This window comes from Leptidea sinapis, chromosome 46 (genome assembly GCF_905404315.1).
Source record: "Leptidea sinapis chromosome 46, ilLepSina1.1, whole genome shotgun sequence".
NCBI lineage: Eukaryota > Metazoa > Arthropoda > Insecta > Lepidoptera > Pieridae > Leptidea > Leptidea sinapis.
Window position 1 is genome coordinate 204410 of NC_066310.1, and position 24002 is coordinate 228411.

At 37.2% G+C, this 24002-nt stretch overlaps 1 protein-coding gene and 1 long non-coding RNA gene across 2 annotated transcripts; one reads left to right on the forward strand and one right to left on the reverse strand.

Annotated features, from left to right (window-relative positions):
• Nucleotides 1–566: 566 nt before the first annotated feature.
• On the forward strand, nucleotides 567–1859 carry LOC126977901 (uroporphyrinogen-III synthase-like). The gene is made up of 2 exons (XM_050826534.1): nucleotides 567–765; nucleotides 901–1859. Exon 2 carries the CDS (start codon nucleotides 975–977, stop codon nucleotides 1734–1736), a length of 762 nt encoding a protein of 253 aa, XP_050682491.1. The 5' UTR covers nucleotides 567–765; nucleotides 901–974; the 3' UTR covers nucleotides 1737–1859.
• Nucleotides 1844–22110, reverse strand: LOC126977905 (uncharacterized). The gene is made up of 4 exons (XR_007732451.1): nucleotides 20820–22110; nucleotides 18253–18429; nucleotides 4498–4599; nucleotides 1844–2053 (listed from the first exon to the last, which is right to left on the reverse strand). It is a non-coding gene; the product is annotated as an uncharacterized LOC126977905 (long non-coding RNA).
• Between the last annotated feature and the right edge of the window lie 1892 nt (nucleotides 22111–24002).

The window sequence follows — 24002 nt, forward strand, 5'->3', positions numbered from 1 at the left end:
TTTGTGAGTGTAAATATTAACCCGAAATATGAAAAGACTTTTTCGTGATAGTCTGATTTAAAAAGTAAGTCGGAGAAAAAACGGTCGAACACTAAAAATACTTTATATGGCAAAACAACGTTTGCCGGGTCAGCTAGTATAATATCATGAATAAGACGTTTAAAAAATAAAAATACTATTCGCTTTCGCACAAGAAAGTGTAATGGAAACAAGAAGTATTTTGCACAAACGTCACAAAGAGGATGTAATAGTATTTACATCCTCTTTCCAATATTATGAGGCGGGACTGCCTAAGTAAAAATTTAAATTTAGTTTAGTACGACACGTGCAGTGATTTGTCATAAGTTTGTAGTAATTAGGTACAGTATGGGGATTGGCGACAAAGTATCATCCGGCTAAGTTTGAAAGCGCTGTGGATTTTAGATTTAGCTATCTCCGTTTTAAACAAGATTATAGCCGTCATCTGTCAATCTATCAATGACTGCACGTTTCAAGCAATCGAGTGAATCACTTTTTTCTAGAGTTGCGCTAGGCTGAAACGTCATTCGAGTCAGGTGTCAGACGTCAGTCATGTTGATTCGCTCGAGTTTTAACTTTTAGCATTTGGCAAAGTAAAGTAGGTACCTACCTACCAAGCTGTGCTAGCGAGTATCGTAATTTGTATTATGTAGAAAAAGCATCAAAGTGAAGAAATTAAATGATGGCCAAAATAAAACTTATTCGCAATTTCCTTCCGTGATGTATAGTTTTGTTTGAATAATTAATGTAAGCTTAGTAAATACTAATTAATGTTCAAAATAATCTAAAATCTAGTTTATTCAAAAGTGAAGAAGGCTGTTCGGGTGCTTGTTTATAATTCAATGCCTTACATATTTCTCTCCATGTTTCCTGCCTTTTCAGGGTCAACCTTGTTGTGTAGTAACCGTTTGAACAAAGAAAGAACATTAAATGCTGTATCTCTGAGAATCAAAGTCATGAAGAAGGTTGTCCTATTTAAGAGTACATCTGAAGATTATAGAAAAGTGTGTGAGGATAATAATTATGAAGCTATATTTGTGGAGCCTTTGGAGTTCATTTTCATCAACTTGCAGGAACTTTGTGAGAAGTTGAAGCTGGCAGACTACCATGGCATCATCTTGACAAGTCCAAGAGCTGTCGAAGCCATATCCAAGTGCTGGTCGCCCTCCAAGTATAACATATGGAATTCAAAGAGAATTTACACTGTTGGTGAGGCGAGTGGTCACAAAATAAAACTTATGTTGGGCCTGGAATCACTCGGCTTAGAGACTGGCAATGCAGAAAACTTAGCTAAATTAATTACTTCAGAGAATCCAGTGCCAAGCAAATTTCTTTTTCCTTGTGGAAATTTAAGATCTGAGGTATTACCTAACATATTGAAGAGGTCAGGGATTGAAGTGGATCCACTGACTGTGTATGAAACTAAAGAAAATAACAGCTTAAGGGAAAATCTGATGGATTTGAACAACAATGTGAACCCATGCTGCATGGTGTTCTTCAGTCCGTCAGGCTGCGAGTATGTCTACCGACAGCTGCAGACTTTCAACAACAAGCTCTCTAACTTACCTCACTTTGCTATTGGCAACTCCACAGCTCACAAGATAGAGAACCTGGGAGTGGAGATAGCAGGGGTGGCCAGTAGGCCGAGGGCTGACACTCTCATTGAGACAGTCAGAGATTATTTCACAAGTTTAGATAAAAGTCAGAAGAAGCTTTAAGTATCTGGTGTTGGTCTTGTATATACTGTATTGAATCTTTGACATGCAAATAAAACTAACTGTAATTACATTTTATAACAATGCTAATATTGAATGTATTATAATATTAAACAATTTTTATTATATTTTTACATTATTAAACCTCTTAAGCTATATGTTGGTATCTATAATATTAATACAGATCAGACATCTTGTTCATTGGTGTGGTGGGTGTGAGGAGCAGGTGTTGTATGAAGAGTGTCCCGGCCTCTCATGACACTCATGTAGGTGATCACTGCACTCCCTATCACCAGGCCAGCATTCACCATTGCTAGAGGCTGCAATTTTCACATGGGCACCTTTATTTAAATAGTTGATACTATTTGGTGCAGAACGAAACTTATGTACCTAAAAGGTTTATTGATATAATATTTGACCTTGGAATCTGATGTTGAACCCATTTTTTTCTGTTATACCTAACTTGAAATGAAATATATTTTTATTACACACCACAAAATAATGAAATATAACAAAAACCGCTAATACAAGCCTTGTCACATATGAACAATTTCTACCAGGCAACATATACTGCCTAAAATGAATTAGTTGTAATTGATAAGATAACAGTAGGTGGTGCTTTCCATAATATACCATATATAATTTAAACATACACATACCTACAGTTAATAATACCAGGAAAAGAACTAATGAATTGTTACAGTGATAAATTATAATTAAGGAGTATTTTTTTAAAGATTGGAGAGTTTTGATTTGACCCTTCCTGATTTTATAACTTGATTAGTAATTAATGAACACCTTGCATTGAGTGAGCTTTCCTCTTTATTGACAATAGGGAATTGTGCTATTTGAAACACTTGGTGCCTGAGTATGTCTTGTGATAATATTGTTGTACCGTTGATTGACTATAGTAATTATGGATAATTGAGTGCTGATGTTTGAGACAACAAGGACGAATGCCACGAGAGCATGGTCGCAGCTTGAAAGCAAACCTGAAGAACAAGGTTGACTTCAATTGGTACAGCGAAAGCTTCATCACAGGTTTACTTTAATGGAACTTTTTAATTAAGGTTTTCCGGGTTTTAACCTTCGTTATTTCCGGTCAATTTATTTAAATAAACATTAAAATTGACCTAATATGCACGAAGTTGAATTTTGCTGCAGCCACCTAGGTAAGTAAGAAGTTAGTAAGTACTTACTTAAGCTATGAATAACGGTACCAACAAGCTGTCTCTCTTTGATTGATTGATATTTGAATTATTTGCAGCAACGTCGGAGCGAACTAGAATATTGACTGCGAGGACCACGTGACCCGTGCCTTTACAGGTCCCATAGTAGAAACGCATATAGACTGTTCACCCTCACCCACTCCTTGCTCACATCCAAAATCCAATCAGTTACAGATTCTGTGTTAGAGCAAATTCCCACTGCAGAATAGCTCGGCTCACTTAGTACCTACAGATCACGGGAGAAATCTTGCTTACCTTAATATGGTAAGCTTTGTAGTAGGTACGTGGAAGAAAGTTTCCTGAAAACCGCACTGTGGAGGACCGCCACACATCCAGATGGTTGAGATGATATCTTATTTATGGCGTATCGTGTGAAGGTGGAATTCGGCGATAGGAATCAGGTGGAACAGCTCTTCGGAAAACTTCCCGTACGGTAATATATAATATAATAAATATGGTAGAAGACACACAATGAAGCAACGTCTCTACGCAACGCAAAGTTATCTAGCCGTTCACAGAACACTGCGACCCCGATAATTCGAGCTGCTGTGAGCTGATGTATCGAACTGGGGCGTATAAGACCAGGGAGGACAGCAATCTCCATATGTGGCGGACCTGATTTCGAGACTCAGTTTTCCGATACTCGGCGAGGCTTTAAGGGAGGTGTCGAAGAGCGGTGATATGACAAATCGGGTTTTTTAGTGGTAAACGCGCAAATTTGAGTCTTTTGGGGGTGAAATTTGACAAGGTTCAATTTACGCCATTCCGCGACCTTCTAAAGAGAGGACTCGATAGAAGACACAAGTTTCTCCCGGCACTGTCGACGATTTCCCGAGAGAGATTTGCATGGCCCGTTTATAAGACATCACCAGTGCTATCGTCTGTATCCTTACACAGTTAGCTTCTTGAAAACACATTTTATTCTAAGAGTTTTTTGACCACAAAGAGTAAAGGATTTTGATATTGCATTCTAAGTGGATTATTCTTATCTTGACTTTAATATTTTTTTTATATTATATCAAATTATAAATTTGCTGTGTGAATTTTGTGTTATATAAAATAAATTAATTTATATTGTAATAAAATTTGTGCCCAATACCAAGTTTGCAAGGTAATGGCTAAATAGGAGATACTTTAAGCTATTGTAAGACCAAATTTGTACCACCCTATTAAATAGCAAATAAATAAATATGAATATGAATGTATGTTGGAAATGTCCAACATATCATTGATATGCAGAAGAAACAGCGTGGGAGATAGCACACAGCCTTGGGGCACTCCAGCGTTCACGGGCTTCGGGTTCGAGCAATAACCGTCGACCACGACCTGTATGCTGCGCCCAGTGAGGAAGCTGGAGATCCACTCACATAAACTGACTGGGAAGCCTAAATGATGGAACCTGGATGGAAGGTACCTACAGAAACGTACAGAAAAGTTGGCGACATATTGTACATTGTTTCATTTCTTCGTTACAACTATTCAATAGGAACTGAACAGTTTCACCGGTAGCCGTAATTCTTCTTCGTCATACTGACCGCGTGCACGTAGTCCACTCCATGCTCCATGTGACAGAGAGCTATTCCGAGGGCGGCAACCAGCAACAGGCCGGCTCCGATGGCGCACGATACTATAATATCCTGCAAGGAGGCGCGACATTACCGATCGAGGTTCTGTAGTGTTATCACAGTCTGATATCACGCCACATAGCCACATTAATTATCTACCAGCGTGACGCAACTGGAGCTGGACTTACCAACCCAATCACAGTAACAATCGAATATATAACCTACTTACTCATTCAACAATATTATAATGTCCGGCGAAATCTTAGCTCAAAGATATAAAATGTTTTCGAAAAATAGAGATTTGAATTTGCGAGGTAACAATCGAATTTATATTACAGGTTATGTATTAAAGTGTCGATTTGTACTGAAAAATTGAAATCGTTTTTTTTAATCTAACATATTTATTTAATCAAAATAATTACCATTATTGTCTATACATTGCGGCCATCTAATAGGAAGGTCATTTATGCCCTTGCGATAGAACTGTGTTGTTCTAGATACGATAAACTCTGTGAACGCCTACTGCACTACCTCCTGAGAAGAAAACTTTTTATCACGTAGAAAATTGTCCTAATCACGAAAAATATTGTAGTCCGTTGGAGGAAGGTCTGGCGAGTACGGAGGGTGACGAATGGTTACTAATTGCAGTACCTGTAGAGTTAAAAGGGTTTCTCGTGCTGTATGAGGTCTCGCGTTATTATGGAGCAATAATGGTGAATATCGATTCATGCGTCGGGGCTGTTGCACTGCTAGTTTTGGTATCATTGTTCGGAGGTCGGCACAGTAGACATCTGCCGTTATTACTTGACCAGATCGGAGAAAACTATAGTATAACACTATGCTGAGACCACCAAACAGTTACTATTACCTTTTTATTGGTAAGCTTTGCTTTACGACACTGTTGGGACTTTTGGCCTGGAGTCAGCCATTGAATTTTTCGCTTACGGTCATCGTAAAGAATCCACTTTCCATAGCATGGCACAATTCGATCCAACATTCCTTCATTCCTATATTGATTCAACAAGGCAAAACAAGTTTCAACACGCGTTTCTTTCTGCAGATCTGTCAAATCATGAGGCACCTATTTTTAATTTTTTTATTTTATAAGACAATAGGGGCCCCTCTAGCAGTGTAAAAACACAATATAATATAACAAGTAAGTACTAGAATAAGTAATAATTGTAAAATTGCAAACCTGATGCACCAAAACATGCAAGGATTATTAGGTAAAGAACTTGAACTTTATGTTTTGAAGAATTTTATGTTTAACAGAGCACTGGCTCAGAAAATATGAGCTTATCTTGAACTTCAGTGGTCATCAGGTGGCAAGTGCGTTTAGCAGAGAAAAAGCTACACGTGGCGTCTCTCTTATTCTGGTAAGTAAATTATTTAAATTCAAAGAACGAGAAGATATTGTGGGCCTCTCTGTTGAACGTACAATTGAAATAGCCTGTGCAGAGCTCGAGCGCGCCATTGTTGTTAGTATACACAGACCCCCAGATGCAGTATATGAATTATTTTAAAGTGTATTGGAGAAGGTTTTATTAAAATTATCTGAGTGTAAGAAGTATATCATGATATGTGGTGATTTTAATATTTATTTATTAGAAAAATTCACGACCAGTATAAGATTCAGATCTTTATTGAAATCATTTTATTTAACCAATATTATCTTAGAGCCTACTAGAGTAACTGGCACTTCCAAAAGCTGTATTGATAACATACTTACCAATTATAAACACATTTCTCAGGCAATAAATAACAAACTGAGTTCAGACGACTTTGGTCAGTTAGCCTCTTTTAATATTGAGGTCAAGAAATGTACTAAAATTAAAAAGTTTACGTTTGTTCCTGTGTATAATAGGCGAATGGATAAATATAGAGGCAATGTGGCAGTTAAACCCTCAAATTTGGATTTATTCACATATAATATTAATCCGAATGAAATGTATGATATGTTATTTAACATAATTAAAACAGAGTTTGCTGCTATTTTTACTTCTAAGACAGTCAAATCAGGTGGTCTCCTATCATTTAATGATTGGGCAACAGCTGGCATTCATAGGAGCAGACAAAGGCTATATGAACTATATAGTGAGAGATCATTGCATAATCATGATGCATCTTCTCTCGAGTATATTAAAAAATACTCTAAATTATTTAAAAGTGTTTGTTCTATTGCAAAGTCTATGCAAATCAGACAAATAATTAAAAATGCACTAAATAAAATAAAGATGACTTGGAATATTATTAACTGGGAATCTGGAAGATTGAAAGACCGCAACATTGAATACAATCTATCAATAAACAATACAATAATTCAATCTCAGCAGGAAGTTGCTACTGCTTTTGCGAATTTTTTTGTTCTGAGATTCCAGTTTCTATCACAAACACTCTTGTCTCCTCCTTTAGTTTTGTTAGCCCTGGAGAAATAATTAAAACGTATGTAAATAATCTAGACATGAAAAAACTGCTGATATATGGGGCATTTCTGTTAAAATAATAAGTTCAATAATTGATGTCATAGCACAATATCTTGCGATAGTCTTTAGTAATTGTATTAATCATGGCGTATTTCCTGACCTTCTGAAACATAGTAAAATTACACCAATATTTAAGTCGGGATGCTCTTGTGACCCGAATAACTATCGTCCTGTGTCGGTTATGCCGACCTTTGGTAAAATTATTTAAAAAAAATTTTTAAGCCAAATGCTTACTTACTTTAACTCTCCTAAGTTACTTCATTTGAAACAATTTGGCTTTACTAGGGGACGTTCAACAACAGATGCATGTGTTGAACTTATCAAGAATATTTTTGATGCCTGAGAGGAATCGCAGAGTGCACTTGGCATATTCTGTGATTTATCTAAGGCTTTTGATTGTGTTCAACATTCAACGCTGGTCAGGAAGCTATGTCACTATGACATAAAGGGAACTGCGCTCGATCTTCTGATTTCATATCTAAACAATAGAATTCAGAAGGTGAACGTGAATGGCAGGAGATCTCCCGGGACTCCTCTCAATATGGGGGTACCACAAGGGTCTATTCTCGAACCATTCCTCTTCCTTATCTATATAAATGATCTTCCTAATCTTATAGAGAAAAAACATAAGGTAGTATTATTTGCGGACGACACTTCACTGATTTAGAAAGTGAAAAGAAACCAAGCTATGTATGACGAAGTGAACGATATTCTATCTGACATCATGTACTGGTTTAGCGTTTATAACCTATTGTTAAATGGCAAGAAAACGAAATATATAAAATTTACCGTACCAAATGTCAAAAATGTTGATGCAAGTGTTGTGTTAAACGGAGAGGTGATAAAACCGGTGGAATCTGCTAAATTTCTTGGCATTACTCTGGATTCCAAATTACAATGGGGCCCCCATATTGAAGGATTGGCGAACAGACTTAGTTCTGCAGCATACGCGGTTAGATTAGACAATTAACTGACATAGATACGGCGCGACTTGTATACTTTAGTTACTTCCATAGTACCTATGGTATATTGCCGTGGGGCAGCGCTGCCGATATTAATACAATGTTTGTGCTGCAGAAGAGGGCTATTAGCGCTATTTATAACCTAGGCCCTAAGGAATCATTGAGAGCAAAATTCAAAGAAATTAACATCTTGACTGTTGCTTCTCAATATATTCTTGATAATGTAATGTATGTTCATAGGCACATAAGTTAATTTGCAAGAAACTGTCATAACCATAATGTTAACACCAGGAACAGACATAAGCTCTTAATGCCTACTACTCGGCTAAGTCGAGTTAGCAAGTCTTTTGTGGGGCGATGTTAATTTGCAAGAAACTGTCATAACCATAATGTTAACACCAGGAACAGAAGTAAGCTTATAATGCCTACTACTCGGCTAAGTCGAGTTAGCAAGTCTTTTGTGGGGCGATGTATATGCTTTTACAACAGGATCCCAGAAAATGTTCAAAACAAAAGTATTACGTTATTCAAAAGAATTGTTAAAAAACGTTTGTGTGGTAAGGGTTACTATAACATAAATGACTTTCTTAATGGTACCACAGATTGGGAATGGAGCGACCGCCCTCAGGCTTTTAAATAATAAGTTTAATTGTACAATCTTACTTTGTTACTTTGTGAATGTGACTTTAATTATTGTAAAACATATTTTTGATGAAAAAAAAGCCCGCTGAGTTTGTTGCGCCCATTCTTCTCAGGCCTGAGGCATTCATTTTGGAATGGGTGGTAGTTTTTTGAATTTCAATAAGTGATGTCACATCCTATTTTGAATAAAAATATTTGAATTTGAATTGATTTGACGCAAATGAGTCAATATTGTTGGTAAGGTAACGTTAAACCATGCCGCTAATTCCTGGTTAGTTTGGTTCGGATCGGCTTCCAACATCATTTCAATTCATTGCTACTCTGTTACTTCTACCTGTGGGGGCGGTCCCCCGGTGGTTCGTTCTTCAAATCAAAGTTTCCATCACGAAAGCGTTTAAAAAATTACAATCACAAGGTGCGTTCATTGAGTCCCCTCTCCAAACGCAACATTGATATTGCGAGCTGTTTCTGTCGCGACAGAACTCGTATTCAAATAACACTCCAATATTTCATTCTTGTCTAAGCTGACTAATAATAAATAATAGTTTAAAGAAATTAAAAAACATGCTTTATATAAAATTAAAAAAGAAATAGAAAATAAATTTTAATTGAAAATAGTGTAATATTAATTTATATTTCATTAAAATAAGCGTTTTTTTTTAACTATTATTTGTTTTTAAATTTTTAGTTAATTTTTTTAGATTGAATGAAGGGATTTTAATATTTGCGAATAAAAATATTTTAGTTATATTGAAAGATCACTTAATTCAGCTAGCCGGAGATCACCGAACTAGTCGCTCTTATAATAATTAGCTCAGTAATCAGTTCAATAATGGAAACTGACTTTTTTAAACAGCGCCATCTTTTCGAAAATAAAAACATTACAGAATCATTTGTATAAGCGTACGTTCCATGATATCATTTCATAAGTGCCTTAAGAGTTTATTAAAATGCTGCTAGATGGCGTGATATAAAAATTCACCGCCATCTATTCGCTTCTAAACGAACTAGATACTATAATTTTGTGGAACTGTTTTGATATGTCACGCGGTTCTTTTTCAGATTACAATAATTACTAGATGCCGCTTATTAGTGATTTATGTATTTAAAAATTATTTAAATTGGCAACAATCTTATTTTGCAAATTTAATAATGGAATAATCTTATCAAATTAGTGTATTGTCATCGGTCCTCGAAAAATCTACAAAGTTTGAATGAAATCTGGAAGTTTAAAGTGGATCAAAAGCACGTCTAAAGGAGTCAGTTACACACATACATACAAGCATACAAGTGAAGCTAATATAAAGCGTGTAAAAATATTTTAGATATATTGAAGGATTACTTAATTCAGCAAGGCGGAGATCACCGACGTTTTGACGTTTGTCTACTCATGAAGTTTCGTATTAATTAATAATTACATTGAAGGAGCAAATTACTGTTTCTTTTTGTCAATTTTCGAGAATAAATTGACATTTCACATCACTATTATAATATCTATGTCAAAACGGCCAAGGAGTCAGTTACAAACATACTAGTGAAGCTAACATAAAGCGTGTAAAAACTACTAAAAGTCGAAAAACTAATGTTGCACATTTTTTAAAGAAGAACTACATTGGTACCATGTAAAAAAAGTTTTTCTCATAAATCTCAAACCTTGAAGGTTCTATGTCAATTCGAAGTAAGTACCTATTCGGTATAATAAAACGGAAATTTCATACTTAAACCCCACGGACTAGTAAAAAAATAAGGACTCCGTGTCACCTTACATAACAGTGTAGCACCAAAAGTCAAAACAAGCCAATTAACGTGTAAATACATAGCCCCACGCACACACTGAAACTACTACAGGCCGATAGGCGGCCATTTAGGCAGGCAGATCAGTTTGCGTCTCAATAAAATATTTTTAAAATGCCGTCGTGCGTTATGAAAAAGTGTAAAAACGATACTATATAAGTATTTGTGGCCATATATTATGATTATTTAAGGGAGAAAAAATTGTGTAACTAGTATCCCCCGTAATCGCACAGACACTAGCATAACGGTGCTTCACTTGCTAATCAATCACGGCGCGGAGTCGTTCTTTTTTTTCTCGTCCGTGTTTAACCCCTATTTTTTTAATTATACAATTAATTACTTTACTTAATTAATATTTAAATAATATTATAATTAATACATAAGGTAATTAGTTAGTGTTTAATTTTAACGAATAAAGAACTGATTGGATGTAAGCACGAGTATAATATATTAATAATTATAGAAACAAAAACAATTAGACAGATGTCAACACAAAACAACAATGACATTGTTCGTTCACCAAGAAAGTGCCGAAAGGAATACTTTCTTCTTAACATCCCGGCTCGTTTTTGGCTAGGCTTAGCCTATAAGAGTGCTCTGCTCTTTTATCCGGGGCTTGGTTAGGAAGTCGACGAGCTGTTTCGCTGCATCTACTTTACCTTAAGGCTTCCTGTAGTCACACACTCGCGTACAAAGAAATATAGTCGTAGCTGAATGTGCTTCATCCTCGGGTGCCTTTCATAATGCCGGTCATGGGCTAAATATATTGCAGACTGACTGTCCAGTTGAAGTTCTGCATGGACATCCCCAGTCACCATAAGCTTCTCTCTAGCTATATGATCTCTCTGGCCGTTTCGCTGGCTGCCACTATCTCCGATTCTGTGTCACCCACCATCTGTCCGTTGCACTATATGCCCTGGCCACTGTCACTTCAGTTTCACAATCGTTTGGGCTATGTCGGTGACTTTGGTTGCCCTACGGATCTCCGAGCATAGCCCTCTCCATTGCCCTCTGGGCGACCTGAGCTTTCTCATCAGGCTCATAGTAAGCGAACACGTCTGCGTACCGTAAGTCATCACTGGCAACACACACTGGTTGAAAACCTTTGTCTTCAGACACTGTGGTATTTGGGACGAGAAGATTTTACCGAGCTACCCGAAGGCTGCCGATCCGAGTTGGATTCATGGAGAGACCTCTTTCGCGAAATTGGACTAACTGGATTGTTTGTCCGAGGTAGACGTACTCGTCGACAATTTCGAGAGTACAGTTCCCAATTCTTATAGGAGTAGGTGCGACATCGACATTTGACATCATCTTCGTCTTGTCCATGTTTATTTTGAGACCTACTCCTTGGGATGCTGTATTGAGGCCATCGAGCATATGACTTAAGTCTTCCATGGTCTCTGCCATGATTACGATATCGTCTGCGAATCGAAGGTGAGTGATGTATTCGCCGTTGATGTTGATGCCCAAACAGTTCCAGTCCAGAAGCTTAAAGACATCTTCCAACGCAGCGGTGAACAGCTTGGGCGATATGACATCGCCTTGTCTGACTCCCCGCTGCAGTCGGATAGGCATCGAGATCTGATCCTGGAGACGGACAGACATGGTGGCGTTTCTATACAAACACTTCAACGCTTCAATATATCGGTAATCAATGTGGCACCTCTGGAGAGCCTGAAGCACCGCCCAGGTCTCGATCGAGTCAAAGGCTTTCGCATAGTTCACGAACGCCAAGCATAGTGGCAGGTTATACTGCTCTTCTGTATAACCTGCCGCAGCGTTTGTATGTGGTCTATGGTGCTAAAGCCTTTTCGGAATCCGGTTTGTTCGGAAGGCTGGAAGTCGTCGGACCTGACCACGAGACGATTCTTAACAACCCTAGAACAGCTTATATACATTTTCTTGTGGGTTCCCTAAAGATATTGGAAAAGTTGTATGATTTAAATAGATTGAATAATTTAATACTTATAGTACTATTTTCTAAAATATTTAGTTATTTTAAAGTCTTCACAAATAAGCAGTTTTTTATCTGATTTTGTGGTTTTGAATAAAACTTCATCCATGTTCTAGTGAACCTGCTACACAATTGTTGAATTTAAAAATACATTCAAAACCTTATTACTAGTTCTAGTTCACTTTATCCGTGAGTAAGCCCTCCTTAAAATAATTTTTCAAGCAAGAGAAGGCCTCTGTTGTCTCCTTATTTAGTTTAAAATACTTATATTCTTTTGGATTTTTATACAAACTATCGCAATTACATTTAATCTGCTCAGTAAAAGAAGATTTTTGTACCACAATATTGGCAGAAGGATACCCTTGTGGTAACAGGGTCAATTTGAATATCGTGTGCTAAAAACTTAGCAATATGTCGCTATAATAAAGAGATAACTAGATATCTACATTCCATCTTTTGTCAATTTATATGTTTTAATAAACCTATTAAGATCAAATAATAAATTTACATTAATATTGTAAAAAAGTGTACTAGTGTGTAGAAGTGAATTTAGTTTTTGTATATGCTTATTTTGGATATCGTATACATTTCTTGCATATGGCATGTTACAAACAATAAATTTTTATTTGCAAGAAACATTGTACATAAGATGTTCACATAATATTAATCATAATCCAATATGATTTGTCTTCATTATCGTTACTGACCAATGACGTTCTATACATATTAATAACATATCATTCGCAGTCTGATAACGGAACGGCAAAAGTGTGCTTAAATTCAATATAAGCACACTTTTCTCCTTAGTCGTGTGTCAATTAACAAGCCTAAGTGTGCTATCAAAAGTGCTTAAATAAGACATTAACGACTCAAAAAAAAGATGGTGTGACTTAACATCGGTAAGGTTGTTTTATTTATATAAGATTGATATGCAAAAAGCGTAAGTAATTTAATACAACGAATATTTTTTTCATTAAATATGGAACAATTATTGACAAGGCCCCAGACAAGACGCGCTGGTTAGAATGGGACAGATGAAAGGACACAGTCAGAAATGAAAACAATAGAGTCGCTCTTTTTAACCAACTTAAAAATAGGAGCAGGTTCTCAATTCGACGGTATATTTTTTTATGTCTGAAAGCTGGTGCTTCCCATGTGGTCCCATTTTGGTCCAGATCTGATAATGTCAACCATGAGAAAACTTAAATTTGATATAAGTATGTACGCGAGAAATTAACGATAACTCAGTATCGCGCCAACCGATTTCGGTAATTCTTTTTTTATTGGAAAGAAAATACTTCAAAGGTAATTTGGTGAGGTTCTGATTATGGAATGTATGACAAAGTAACGGAACTCTTCAATTCTCAGGAGAAAATTAATAATACTAGGCCGCATCTTTTATATGCTATTAGGATATGTGAGTCACCTACCGTCACGTCGTTATGGTCAAGTAATTGTCGTAGTCAAATATCAATGGAATCAATGGAACTCCTTAACGATTTACAGTAAGGGTGCGATCTGTGTGAGGCTCGATTCTAACTGTCTGTAATAATTGCAATGCACTCACGTTCATTGCTGCATTGCAAAATTTAGTAGATCTACACATATTTATTTAGACAAATTATTAGTTAGTATAGATTCACTAAAAATCTTAAAATAAAAAATAAGTAACCAAAAAACAACCAACAATAATCGTTACTAGTATTAGATTGTATAAAAATACGCAATTATTTTTATACTTTTTAGAGCATATTATATCTCTTGTTTTGGAAAAGTGTTTTAGAATCTTACCTTATGGATAATAAAATAGTATCGTTACCTAGCTAGCTAGCTAGTAAAAGCTAATATTTTTCAGCTTTCCCGTACACGAGGGTATGAAAGAGAATTGGCGCCAGTTGGTAACAAGAGAGAGATGTGAAGAAACTTAACATTTAACTAACTAATTATTTTATAGAAACAAAATATAATAAATAAAAATATCATATTTGAGTATAATTTTCTATCATTAGAAAGTTTATCTCATCTCAAAATCCCTTTAGAACGTAAAGAAGTAACAAATAGAAACAAAAGCCAATAAATAAACATACAAACTTTCCCCTTTATAATATGAGTGTTATTTTTGATTAAAAGCGTAAAAAACCAACTCCAACTGAACAGATCTTGATCGGAAAATAGGGAAAGACTGACGAACGTAAAACTTATAACAACCCTTTTTTTCGTGTGGGTTTAAAAAAATACCTAACTGCTACTCCACTCCTGTCACTGTCCAAAACGGGTTCTAAATTCAAAATACGCAGCTGAAACTGAAATAGTGTTAACATTGCTGCCTATTGACCAATAAAATTTTAAACAACTGGAGCACAGACATAATGTGTGTACTGTGACTGGAGTAAACGACATATACATAGACATAGCAGTCGAAGCTTATTATGGTGTCAATTGTGGCATGTGCTTATTTCGACTTTGATTTTCTTGAGGTGCATTGTCAATATGTATAGAACGTGATTGTTATTGACCGATTAAGAAAATCTATTTCACTTTTTTGTAAAATTTCGCTAAGGCCTATCGCAGACGACGCACTTTTTGTGCTATCGAGGCACACATAAAGTCTGCATTGCGAGCAAACGTCTTTCGCAGATATTTCACAGCCTCAACGCATACGACGGTCATTTTTTCGGCAGAACTGTAAAGATGTACACGCAATGGAAGTGGAGATTGTAGTGTATGATTTCGTACTTGAGATACAAAAAAAGAAGAAGAAATAGAGAATTTTGGGTTCATCTTATTCTCTCTCAGGGGCCGTTTCATAAACATTCAATTCTAAAATTATACACAAATAAGTTTGTAAAATTTTATAAAACCTCTCTTACTAAATTTAACGAGCTGCTAATTATTTTGAAACCTGCTAAAGTTTACATATAAAGCATTGGGAAATTTAACTTTTTCGTGAAATAAATACATTATGAAAAAACATATCATCGAATTATAAATAAAAGATCATTTATTACGGTATGTTTTTCATAAAATGTATATTTACTTACGTAATAATAAATGCAATCTTGGAAATTAAATCGATTCTTTAGATGTTGATCTTTTAGACCCTAGATTTATTTGTGAATCGATTCATCAGCTTACGATGCGAATCGATTTAAAAACATAATAATTTTAATGTCAATGTATTGTATGTAGTATTTGCTGTTATATATTTTTGATAAGTCAAGGTGTAACTGATGAATTTTACATAAAAAACCTTTTTGGCATACCGAAATCGTAGATTACTGTAACTTTTTATAAATATATTTACAGATTTGACTCAGAATCTTATTAAAAATAGTATATGTAGTATGTAGTCTTTTAGTATAGTATATGAACATATAATTACTGAACAAATTAGTATATATTGCCAATTGTCAACGTCCACGGAGTAAAAGTAATTTGTTCTGTAATTGACGCTTACTTTCTTGTGCACATAAGCTGTTGCACAGTAGAAAGAATATAATAGTATAGAACTTTTACAATTAAGTACAACCTTACGTTAAGATACTTTTCAATAATTGCTTTAGTCTGTCACATGGTTTGCTATATGAAACTGTCCAATTTGATGATTACTTAAATCTTTAAATTTTTCAGTTTAAGAATCTTGGGAATCCTAATATTCTCATTATGATAATAATTAACATTAATATATTTTCCCTTCCCATTCTTATTCTAATACTGCATATACATTGTTTTTTTTTTATATTTGTAGTCTGGCTATTTTCAGTAAGCCATTCAATTGTGTCCGTTATTGTTTTATTAATTTCTATATCATATGTAAATTCAATGTTACATTTACTTACAATAGAGATGTCATCATCAAAATGTGTACAGTTATAATTAGTAATGCTAGGTAACTCGTGTAGATTATGGATAGAAGTGGACCCAGTATACTTCCTTGTGGTACCTACACCTTTCGCTTAATGTCTAAGTTCCGATCGAAAACGTTCTTGTTTATTAGTTAAGTTAGTAATTTAAATATGTAAGTTAGTAATATGTAATATGTAAGTTAGTAATTTAAACGAATTGAGTGCGGTTTGTAAGATAACTTTTAAACCAGTCATTTGCTAGACCTCGACTACCAAATTGATCGCATTTATAAAATAACTTTTCATGTGAAACATGGTCAAAAGCTTTGCTCATATCAAAAAACACAGACATTACAGGAATTTTTTTGTTCATGCATTCCGATATTTTTCTTATCTGCAAAAAACACACAAACATTTTTGATATTCCTTTTTGAAAACCATTTCATTCCTTCAAAATGATATTATTTTTAACAAAAAATATCTTAATCGTTAATTAAATAATAGGAATTATTGTGATTGGTCGATAGTTGTTGGCGTCCTTTTTATCATCTCCTGCTTTGAATAAAGGTGTTACTATTGACTTTTCAAAATTTTATGGGAACTTATCTTCTTCAAACGATAGATTTATTAAGTACGCTAAGACTGGAGCTAGTTCCTATGCACATTCTTTTATTACCTTTGTTGCTATTTCATCACAGCCTATGGAATTTGAAATATTTAGTGACGGCATTTCATCAGTTGGTATTAAGGAAATATTTGAATTGTTATGCTTTAATTTATATGCAGGTTTTTTATTTATTACGTTTGGACTAAATAATTATACTTGAAACCTGCTCGCCGATCTTGACAACATGCTTAGATCTCGCACGGGAGATTTGCCGAGAATCTTGAGTCACGGTTGTATTTCCTCTTTAGAACATTGCAGTTCGGATCCTTTGTGAAAAGCGCTGCAACCCAGATTCGATATGGCTATTTTTTGCAGTCAGCAGCTGCTTTAACTGACGCATCGCACCAGTGATGTGATCTAAAATTTCAATATATTTCAAAGTGCCAATGTTCCATCATACATTTTGAAATAAATCATTCTATATATTCTTCCAAATACCGCAACTATACAATGAAATGAAAAAAGTACTTGGCCTTCGGTTATCCATATTATTTTATTTTAACGGGACTACCTAGGTACACAATTAGAAAGATGCGTTTCATCAGCGAATAAAATATTACATAAAAAATGTCTAACGTTGTAAAATTCTTGATAATACCAGTTGCAACAATCAAAACGTGTTCTGAATATCAGCTTGATTTTACAAAATACGTCCGGAGCGGTTACATTTATAATTGTTTTTTATAACTCTACATATCGTAGCTTGAGACATTTGAATATTTTTAGCTGCAGGACTTAAATAAGTGAAAATGACTATTTCCAAATCTACATTTCAAATACCTTGCTTTATTAATTTACTTTTGATGCAGTTACCTCCTTGTTTAAGTTCGTTACCTATTTTTTGGAATTGCTTAAGGTCAGAATTCTGAAATGCTTAAAAGTTCATGGTGAGAAAAAAGAAAGGTTTTTATTTCAATGTAATTAGATACCTATTTTAGGAGCCGTAGCCGCGGGTAAAGCTAACAGTGGCTAGCATTTTACAATTTATAAATAACAACTGAATGACACAATAAGCAAAACTACAACAGTATATAAGTAGTTTGACACACCTCCCTCAACCTGAACACAATTTCTTTTCTTTGTGACGAGTGACTCCTGGATTTAGAAGGGAGTAGTCCGTTACTACGCAGCTCATTATCCTATCAAATCTACTTACGTCATCAAACATCAAAATAGTCGTTTGACCGAAGTCTAGTGCGGAGCCCGGGGTTCATAAATAGCCCTGGGCCCGTGTCGGAGTACATCATCCACGACATTATTTGACTGAAATGCTCATTGGTGCTACAGGAGAGTTTGGTTGGACGACCACTCACCGTCAGTTTTGCCATTTCTATTAACCTGCAAAGAAGCTTCGAGAATGTGAGACGTCACTAACACAAAGGAGCCAAGCAGTCGGTGCGTAATTGGTGATGGCCAGGGCAGTCCCACCGAAGAGACAGGCGAGGAGTGTGGCGGAGACGAGCAGCAGCAGCGCGGCGCCCGACAGTAGCCGCGGAGCCGAGGAGCACGAGCCGCTCGTCAGCAGCAGCACCGCCGACACCACGCAGAGTATCTGGGGACACGCGCTAGTTGATGTATTACGAACAAATCAAATAAGCGGAGCGGTCTGCAGGCTAAGCGCAGCCCCATCCCGAGTCTACGCATGCCTGAATAGGTATTTGTGATGTACATGCGAAGCTTATCATTTTCCATCTGCAGGTGAGTGATCATTACCCGCACCCTCAAATAAAAAGGCTAAGAGCACTGACTGAGAGAACAGAGAGACTGAAAGAGAGACCTGCTGGTTACGAGACAGAGGAGGAGCGCTGTGTCTGTTGGTCTGCTATCGTGTTACAATATAAAACATTCGGAATGACGCTGTGTATGCGTGAATACGTATGGATACAAATATATTTTTTTGAACCCTAAGATCCTTCAGATGTGGTTTATTGCTAATGGCATTAATATTTTCCCTTCTATGGATCAGGAAAGGAATCAACAATACTTTCAGCCAGCTTCGTCTTGGATAGTAGTAAGTAGCAGCGGTAAGTACTTCCCGTTCCCGCGATCATTGATCCACTCGCGGACACTGCGGCCGTGCTGTGTTTCATGAGATTAAAGAAGCCCTTTCCATATATATCATCATCAGCCGGAAGACGTCCAATGCTGGACAAAAGCCTCCCCCAAAGATTTCCACGACGATATGTCCTACGCTGCCCTCATCCAACGTATTGTGGCGATCTTGTGGGGGGCCTACCAACACTGCTTCTTCCGGTACGTGTTCGCTATTCGAGGACTTTACGGCCCCAACGGCCACCTGTCCGTCGAATTATGTGCCCTGCCCTGCCACTTCAGTTTGGCAATCATTTGGACTATGTCGGTAACTTTGTTTCTCCTCATTTCTGAATCAATTTCGCAGGGAAACTTCGAGCATAGCCCTCTCCATTGCCCTCTGAGCGACCATGAGCTTTCTCATAAGGCCCATCGTTAGCGACCACGTCTGCGTACCGTAAGTCATCACTGGCAACACACACTGGTTGAAAACCTTCGTCTTCAGACACTGTGGTATTTGGGACGAGAACATTTTCCACATATTATATACGATGTGTATATTTTATATGGCTTTTTCACGAGTGTCAAAGTATTATTGTATTAAAATAAGCTGTATTATCTACCTTAACTATATCAAACTAAAAGAAGATTTTGAAGATATTGATAAATCTCAATGACGGCTGATGATTGAAATATAAACTATCGTCGATGGTTGTCGGGGCCATGACTCTCCATGTACGATGCTCCGGATCAGGTCCGACAACCCCAAAGGGTCAACGGAAGCCAGCCAATTTCACTCAAAAAGAACAATAGAACGTTCGAACTGTCATTTCTATATGAATATCTCTGTGTCGGTGTGATTTCTCAATCTGTGTTGAATATTCTTGAGTTATTAAAATGGAGTGAGGTAATAAAAAGAACCAATTGCTTTTTATGGGAGAAGAGGAGAGGATTACCGCCACCCACATTACCTATGTCGTATCATCCTGGAGACACCGCACAAGAAAGCTCTTTCCATAGTTTGGTTGTACGTAGAAGAAAAATCCTTGAAAACCGCCACACAAATGGAGGAACGCCACACATCCGGAGTGTGGTGCGAAGATGGAATTGGTGGCATCGTCATTTTCCCCAAAATTGACCGAGTCGTTCACAGAGTTCTGTAGTGTTCGAGCTGATACTGGGGTGCACCGGACCAGGCCGGACATGCCGTATATGGCGCCAGAATGTGGGCCGACTTGAAAAAGGTGGTGTCTCGCTCTATGACCACCAGGTTCTTCGAAGCCAAGTTAGATTCCAGATGACCGCGAAATTGGCAATCGCTAGAGATTTCGAGATAATAATAATCAGTAAGCATCTAACATTATACCTAGAAAAGCAGCGCTATTCACTATTGTTCAACACAACAAGCTTAATCTAACCTACTCCATGTTTTGTTTTACCATTAAGAATGTATCTATAAATTATTCCCATCAAATTAATTTACAACTTTAGTAAGAAGATTGTTTACATCGTGAATATTTGTTGAACAACAATTTCTTTAAACATATTATAAAGAAGGTCCTAAAATTAAACCCATTGGAACCCCTATTTTTACAATAATTGAGCCAGAAGATCTATTTCTAATCTACAATTTAGGTAGGAATTAATTACTAATGTAAAATTTTAAAATATCAAATGCAAATTTCTAATTCCACAATGGCGAAGTTTCCTGATCAATGTTGCTTGTTCGACACAATCACAAACCATATAAATCACAGAAGACGCCAACGAGATTCTTCCCAGGCCTCTGATATAATAGGTAGGTATTAAGTCAATACCAGCATCGCTAATTCAACGCCCCGTATGAAAACACACTGTTAAGTACCGATTTAGTAAATTGTTTATGTAGTTACAATAAAGATCAATACTCACAACGGAGAGAACCTTTAGCACACCTTCAGCCGACATGAACACAACATTCTCCCGGTAGTGGGCCCGCAGCCGGCCACTCGCCGAGTCCGGGCCGCTCGTCATCGCAGCTCGCTGCCGGGACTCGCGGCTCCAGGAGGCACTTCACGTCACTTGCGAACATTAACGAGCAGCAGTGGTGCCCCTCGACCTCTCCCGAGATGAGGTAACGTTCAATTAACATTTCACAATTTTATCACTAATAGAATCATCATATAATCTAGAGTGCTGGCTGATATAAGACGTTTAGATCGTGTAGCATTCGATTAGCGGTTTAACGCTTTCAAGTGTTACCTATCTATAGATCCATCAAACAATTATAATTATGTATCTCTATAATTTAATATACCTCCAGCGCTCTTTATCAGATAATATTTTGTATTAAAAACATTCTATCTCATATTTCAGACGACATCTTAGGTATAATGCGACTTACAAAAACTATTTTTGTAACTGTTCTTATTACAGTTATTATAAAACGTGTCTTAGAGCGCTTTCACACTACGTATGATCCGTACTCGTGAAAATACGGTCCCGCTGTAATTCGTAGAACTATGTATTTCTAACGGCTGACGGAAAGAAATCGGATGACGGAAGCTGGATCTAGTGCGTAAACTACCATGTAGATAGTACTACGACTACTTCTAACCGTTTTTTCAGATATTATTAAAAAATCAAAAAAAAAATTGACTTTTCGAATCTTAACGTTGCGAACGAAAATTAGAATATGGCATCTGTTTGTTCGAAATTTTAACGTCACCTTGACAAAACCAAATAAGTTACCTTTTGATTTTCGTTTGTGTGGATTTTGTTGCAAATTAAATAAAAATAGTAGATTATATGTAATAGGAAAGAAGAAATAAATTAATGAAAACAACACGTACAATTTTGGTTGCAACAATTTTTGAAGTGAAACTTCTTTAGAATCGTTGTGATGATGTGAAACTCTATGAAAATTCAAGATGGTATTTGTTGATCGTATTTGAAATTCAAGATGGCCGCCGCGCAAAATTATTTTTGGGGCTATACGTATGCGTGATGGTTATAATGATAACCCTAATGCCAAGTAAAATGCATCTTTCGGAAATAGTTGTGCCACATGGAACTTAAATCGTTGAAATCAGGAAACTGTGCAACAAATAAACACGAACACGAAACACTGGCAAACGTCAGTATTTTGATATGTTCTTCTTCACTGCATAATATTAATTTTTTTTTGAGCGTGCGGGTTGTTAAGTTTTCACCGCCGCCCTCATTCTCTTGCCGTCTGTGAACACCAGAAGAATCACAGGAACGTTGCCGGCCTTTATGGAAGGTGAACGCGCTCTTTTTTAAAGGAACCCATGTCGTATCGTCCCGGAAACACCGCACAAGGAACCTCATTCCACAGCTTTGTAGTACGTGAAAGAAAGCTCCTTGAAAACCGCACTCGCTGGAATGATATCCTAACTTGTGGCGTCTCGTGCGAAGGTGGAAATCGGCGGCAGGAATCAGGCCCAGTTTCCACCAAAGCCGAGAGGATCGGAGATGCGTTTTGATGAGCAATCAGATTTCGTTATTTCCACATCTCCTCTCCGCTTAGCTTCGGTGGAAACGTTTCAAGAGGAGAGAGATCAAGCGGCGCGGCAGAGCGGAGATGTGAGATATCTGTAACCGGGCGGCCGCTCGCGCACCCCTTTCCCCGCGTCTCGCACACCCGATAGCGTCATTTATTCGATTGATATTGACACGGGAGTGGGTCAGGGATTGGAAATAATACTCCGCTTGTAGGAACGAGTCTTTATTTGCGTTCACTTTTTCTGAACTTGCACTTCGCCGGTCTGCCGCTGTTCCTCTTGTGGGCGGCGGTACCTTCAACACGTCACACCGCATCGAACACTAAGTCTCTTCTATCTTCTTCTTCTTGGAACACTTCCACTTTTCACTACTTCTTCTTCTTCTTCTTTACACTTTCGAGTCAGAACTAGAACTGCCGTAGGCCACACTTAGTACGGCTTATATACCCCCGGATCCGTTCTATTTTCAAAATGATTCTCCCATTCCATCTTTAAATTTAAATTGTACTAGAAAATTCTTTTAACTATTTTTATCCTGCTTACACATTTTCCATCCCTTTTTTTCTGTTCGATTTGATTATGAACTTACTAGAAATTTCCTTTAACTTTACAAAACCCAAAAAAATCCATACACTGGTAGGTGTATCGAACCCGGGTCTACAGCGTCTAAAGTAAACACTTTTCCGCTGAGCTACGAATATTGCTGACGGAGCTGTTGAAATTAACAATGTCTTGAAGTTAGACAACTCTCGTCATATACTTCGAAGCGTTGCTACGCAACACTGCCCCCTCCCAAGACATGATCGTCCCGATCATCGTTGCTTCCGTAGTACTTAGCCACCCGATCGACATGTACGATTTTCGGGGAACTTCGAGGGGTACGCTGGATCCTGAGAGTCACATCATTTAGCCTTGTGATTACTTTATATGGTCCCTCCCAACTTGGTTGGAGCTTCGGAGGCTTCCCCTTCCGCCTTACAGGATTGTGTAACCAAATCAGGGTTCCCTCTTCAAAACTAGGAATATAAGCTTTTCGATCGTAGCGGGTCTTCATCCGTTCATTTGCCTTAAGCCCAATTGTTCTAATTTCCTCGTAGATGTCAACCATCTTTTTCCGTAACTCATCCACATATTCTGTTATACTTTTCGGAGTATCCGGTGGACAGCGTGAGAGTAAATCAGCTGGCAATTTCAATTCCATTCCAAAATTGGCGTACGCAGGAGTCACCGTTGTTGTCTCGTGTATTGCGCTTCTATACGACATAAGAAACAGTGGAATGTACTCATCCCAGTTATCCTGATGACTGTCCACTACTTTTGCCAGATGTCGCTCCAATGTTTGGTTAAACCTCTCCACCATCCCGTCCGACTGTGGATGGTATGGCGTAGTTCTGGTCTTATGGATTCCCAAGATCTTGCAAACTTCTTGAAATACTTGTGACTCGAAGTTCCGCCCTTGGTCACCTGTGCAACTCCAAAGGCACACCGAATCTGCAGAAAACTTCATTCACCAGCTTCGTCGCAACGGTAACTGCTTCTTGATTCGGTAGAGCAAATGCTTCCGGCCACTTCGTGAAATAATCCATCACCA

What these genes read in the sequence shown, in the direction of transcription:
- LOC126977901 (XM_050826534.1), top strand. Translation starts at nt 975, where the DNA reads ATGAAGAAGGTTGTCCTATTTAAGAGTACATCTGAAGATTATAGAAAA.